At 36.2% G+C, this 5,385-nt stretch overlaps 1 protein-coding gene across 1 annotated transcript; it reads right to left on the bottom strand.

Annotated features, from left to right (window-relative positions):
- Positions 1–498: 498 nt before the first annotated feature.
- On the bottom strand, positions 499–5,162 carry LOC133797193 (inactive protein kinase SELMODRAFT_444075-like). Its single transcript, XM_062235020.1, has 9 exons — positions 4,546–5,162; positions 3,797–3,948; positions 3,600–3,694; positions 2,368–3,401; positions 1,764–1,924; positions 1,597–1,673; positions 1,369–1,516; positions 1,042–1,191; positions 499–935 (listed from the first exon to the last, which is right to left on the bottom strand). Exons 1-9 carry the CDS (start codon positions 4,739–4,741, stop codon positions 876–878), a joined length of 2,073 nt encoding a protein of 690 aa, XP_062091004.1. The 5' UTR covers positions 4,742–5,162; the 3' UTR covers positions 499–875.
- Between the last annotated feature and the right edge of the window lie 223 nt (positions 5,163–5,385).

The raw sequence follows: 5,385 nt of genomic DNA, 5'->3' as shown, positions 1-5,385 counted from the left end.
ATGCTTATTAAAATTTTCTAAAATAAAATATTTTAATGTTGTGCACCAATAGTTAGTGCTTTAAACAGTGAATTTGTTGGATTGAGTGAAAAAAAAAAAAAAAAAGTAAGAAAAAAAAAAACAGATGATATGGTTGCCATCATATCGATTGCTTCTTTTATGGTTCAGGCATGAAAAAAATGTTCAATTTAACTAATAAAACTTTAACAATTTTTTTCTAATAAAGTGTAGTGGGATAATGGTAAATAATAGGGACCAAGTAAAAATAAAAGTACTATTAAAAAATATATTTTTTTAGAGACAAAAACAAAAAATAAAATAATAGTAGAGGCCACCTCCTGTACTCGCCTCCACCTCCCTCCAACTGTGCTTACCTCATTCTAATGGTTGTTAAGCACAAAGTTGTTTACAAATTTTTTTCCAAAAAAAGAAGAAAAATCAGTAAGAACATAAACAAAGAAATAAGATCATGAAAGAAAAACCAATCTTAAGTATAAATAAGGGAAAAGAGCAAAGGGAATAACTAGAAGACACAGAATTTACAAGAATATATTGCTCAAACATACAAAATTTGAAGAGCCTTAAACATTGCATTGCAGCATTAATAGCTTCAATGATTAAATGAAATGGCTCCCACTACTTACAATACTTGGCACTCAGAGCTCTAAGTAAACCAACTCATTTACATTCACATTCTTCCCAAACATGTTTCTTTCATTACCCAAGTCAATAATTTATTTCATCAACTGGGCTTTTTCAAGAAAATGGTCTCTCTTGTTTTTTTTTTTTACTTCATCTCAATATTTCTCCATTTGAGCTACCATTTTCACTGTTCTTCTATTATCCTGACTCCATTTTTTAAAAAATAATAATGTTTACTCACAGTTGATGGTGGAATAATTCACAGCAGTGTCACCTTCCAAAATCCGAAGGACCTAAAGAACACAGTATAAATTAAAAAAGTGAAGAAAGAAGAGTTTTTGCTTTCCTAATCAATCTAACTAACTAGAGTTTTCAACTTATGTGTTCCAATTCTCATACCTGAGACATGCGAGGCCTGTAATGAGGGTCTCTTCTGATGCATAAGGAAGCGCATTGCAGCACGTTGCAAACCTCTTCTTTCGAATAATTGTCGGACAGGCGCGGGTCTACAAGTACATCAACTGAAAGTTTTTCTAGCAAGGGCCTTGCCTGATTCATATTTTACAGTTAAGTCAGTTTTGTTGTTCATAGAAACTACAGTTATAGATAACAAAGACAAAAATACTAGTATTTTACAAGTATTTGGATTTGCAGCATATATTTGTATACATACACTTGATGAACTTTCAAATGGCACACATAAATGTAGAGTTTTCAAGTTCATACCCATTCAGCAAGGCACTGCTGGCCTTTAGGCCGGTTTATGTCCACTGCTTTCCTTCCTGTCACAAGCTCAACCAGTACCACCCCAAAGGAATACACATCAGCCTTTTCTGTGATTTGTCCACTTTGAGCATACTCTGGAGCTAAGTATCTATGAAAGCAGGATTTTGATTTAGTTACTTGAGCAAATATAATAACTTAGAAGGAAATCTTTTCAAATCATGGTTTTACCCAAATGTTCCAATTACTCTAGTTTCAACCCCTTTGCCTCCATCTGGTTGCCACCTTGCTAGTCCGAAATCTCCAACCTGGGAAACATAATATCAGCATTTGAAAGTTGAAACATAAAATCACTTTAGATGCTTCAGCATTTAGTAAGATATGAAAAGAGCACATACTAATGGTTCAAAATCATGGGTGAGAAGGATATTGTTAGGTCTCATGTCACGATGAACAATGCAGCCCACTCTACACTCTTCGTGTAGGTATCTCAACCCTCGGGCTGCTCCAACAGCAATCTTCTTTCTTGCAGACCATTCCAAGGGATTTCGATCTTGTCCTGAAATTTTGAACATTGCACTTAACTGGGTCAAGCATTGACACTTTGTCTAGTTACATGCAAAATGTGGTCTTACAAGATTGGTTTTCACAGTAAAAGGAAAATGAAGGGTACTGAGAGGGACAAAGAAGAACCTTTTGATAAAATGATTTTAAGAACCGAGAAGGGCAAAGCATGACACAAGTTAACCTGCCAATTACTAAATTATGGCACATAGAAAATGAAAGTGATGCTCAAGCAACACACGTTTGTCAATAGTATAGATTTTGCTCGAAATTTCATTATCCAAAGAAGTTGGCAAGTCAAGGCTTTTGAGCATGATCAAAAAATTAAAAGCTGAAGAGGATTGTACTGACAATGAAAGAGATGCCTCCTATGCCCAACTAACTATTTCCATACTGTACTGTTATACAAGTACATGGCAGAATAATGAGAAAATTTACCATAAAGATGAGAATCCAAAGATCCATTGCAAATATACTCATAAACTAGCATCCTTCTTCCATTTTCCACACAGAGCCCAATAAGCATCACAACATTGCGATGTTGTGCACAGCTTAAGACCTCCACTTCAGAACAAAACTCTATGTCACCTTGAGAGCTAGCTAACTTATGCTGCTTAACTGCAACTACCTGTCCGTCTGGTAAAACACCTCTATATACAGAACCAAATCCACCTTCAGCCAAGAAATTTGCTTGTGAAAATCCACCGGTGGCAAGTTCTAGTTCATTATAAGAGAACCACCTTGGAGGGTTTCCAAATACAGGTCCCTTGTGCTGACATATAGAACACAAAGGAGGAGGACCAGGAGGCGCGCTTCTGCACAAGGAAATTGCTTCTCTCACACTTCTGCTCAAGTTCAAATCAAGCCTGTAATTCAGCATCCCTAAATCAGGCTCTTTATCCAATTTAGACAAATTCTCCAGCAATGCTCCATAAGTGGACATCAAGGACCTGTCATAGGATCTTTCTGAACCTTCTGTCAAAGGTTTTGACAGTTCACCACTAGCACTGAGAAAATTTGTCAACAATGGCTGGTAATATGGAGTTGTGAAAAAAGAGCTTTGCTTTTCACTGTTTGTCTCAGAATCAGATTCGGTTCGGTTTTTATTCTTTTCAGGAATAAATGGAAACTCCCTCTTAAGGATTCCGCGGATTCCAAAAGGTAAAAATGGGGAAGCACCTGGATCTGATGAGCTTGATATTGATGTTGCACCAACATCAGTTCTAGTTAGAGGTGACTCTTCATCTGGACTACTAGCAGGAGTCACAGCTGGCCCTCTAAACTCTTCAAGCTGGCTCTTCAAATGCTTTGGAGAAGCTTCTAATTCAGGTGATAAAGAACAGCTCATATCAAGATCCATTTTTGGAGAATTGGCAAAGCTTAGACGAAGAATCTCTGCACCAGATCGCTTCATAACTACAATGTTACATTGAAGCTCTTCCATGCAGAATTTCTTCTCACATTTCAATTGTCTGATCAGAATTGTACAAAAAATGATATTAAAGAAGTACCAAGGGAAGGATTTTATCTAAGGTAACATAGATATTAAATCGTAATGAAACAATTCAAAGCCAAAAAAAACCCAATAGACATCACTTCCCCATACATTTGAAAAACCATGGCCATTATATTATATATATCAGAAAAGAAAAGTAGGTTATGTACAGTACCTATCCAAAATAACCCAGGTTGAGTGAATTCTCTTGGCTTCAACTGCAACTGCACCAGACAACGAACTTGAGACTATTTTTATCCTGATTTTTACCTAAAAAAATAGGATCCAAAGGTATTGTGACAATGATCATATATTAGATTAGATGCGACCAACATAAGAACTAAACAATAAAAAACTAGTTTATGTGCTTACCTTCTCCGGATCATAAACATCATGGAGTTGAATCACCATCTTAGAGCATGAATCTACAATGTCATTCTTTTCCTCTGTACTGTTTCCTGAGAAAGATTTGTGACTATTGGTGCAATCACCTATGAATCTTGAGATGTCCCATGTCCTCTTACCTAAAACCATACAACATCTCCATCAAATGTCAATTGGGAGAGAATTACAGCAAAAAAATTATCTTGTGTGAAAAATTTAACTTATGTTGGTTATTTGATTCAGAGAAGAACACACCGAAGCCAAATTTATACAGGAAAAAAAGAACAAAATAAAAAACCCAACTCTTGCTGCCATGTGTGTGAAGCACAGGCTCCTGGCATCATTAACTTTCTATAGATGTTCATCTGACTCGAGGATAAATCAAGACAACTAAATTACCAACACTCTCCCATTAATTGCCATTAAATGAAACTCAAGTAAATCAGCCCAAGGAAAGGAACCAAATTGTTCAGCCACTTTCTCATGTCATGCTCATGATAATTTCAAGTGAAGAATGTACTAAGAAGGAATTCAATTCATGTAGATTTACTCTTGAATGCAAGAGAAATTGCTTTTATGAAGCCATGGAAACAACAGAAAATAGATTAATCAAAATGGAGTAAAAGAACCCAACTCAATCAGAATTTGCAGTACTTGTCTCACATTAATGAAGTAGGGTTGATATTTGGATCACTGAAATGAAAGAGAGGTAGAAAGGGATGAGATGAGAAGATTACTTGAGCTATAAGAAGGAATGACAACCAGCAGCTTAAGGCAATCACCAGGCTGTACAACATGAGTCAAAGCCCAAACTAGACCAGCCTTTGAAATCTCCTTAGATGCTTTAACAGCAACCACCACCATTTTCCCAGCCTCGTCAAAACCATTATCATTTCCCTTATCCTTGGAAACCTTGACACCCTTCTGATTCATACTTCGAACTCAGTGAGCCCAGAATAATATCTATTCTAAACCCCACAACCAAAACCCATATCAAATTCACACATCATAAAAAGAAGCAAAACCCATCATCAGAAAATCAATACATTATCACGCAAAGCAAAGCACTGGGCCTTCTGAGCTTGTTCCCCTTGTGAAAAAGCACAAGAAGAAAAGCAAAAAGTAGCAGAAGGAGAAGAAGAAGAAGACAAGCACTGTCTTCAAGGTATTATTAACCTCTTTGTCTCTGTAATAATAACATGTGAAAGACCAAAAACTTTTTGACAGCTTTGGGATTAGGACAAAACCAGAACAGCTTTTTTCAAACATGAAAAAAGTTAGATTCAATATAATTTGGAGTACTGGACCTACTTCTACTCCTACTGGCCTTTATCTCATAAGGTTTGCGTGCCCAAAAGTTGAATTTGATTGAGTCTTGGAAACAAGGCAGTTGGCCTAAGTTGGACTTGTATGTTGGTATCTTTTTCCACCTTAACTTGAGCATAATTGCAATATACAAACCGCCAACCAGGAAAATGGACAAAACGACACAAAGAAACTGACAAACACTTGATGAAACGACACTCACTATATTACTATATATAAAATGTTGAGCAACAATATCAATGATTGGAATT

Source organism: Humulus lupulus, chromosome 8, assembly GCF_963169125.1.
Source record: "Humulus lupulus chromosome 8, drHumLupu1.1, whole genome shotgun sequence".
In the NCBI taxonomy this organism is placed as follows: Eukaryota; Viridiplantae; Streptophyta; class Magnoliopsida; order Rosales; family Cannabaceae; genus Humulus; species Humulus lupulus.
The sequence above is the reverse complement of the archived record's forward strand: the minus strand, read 5'-3'. Positions and strand labels throughout refer to the sequence as shown.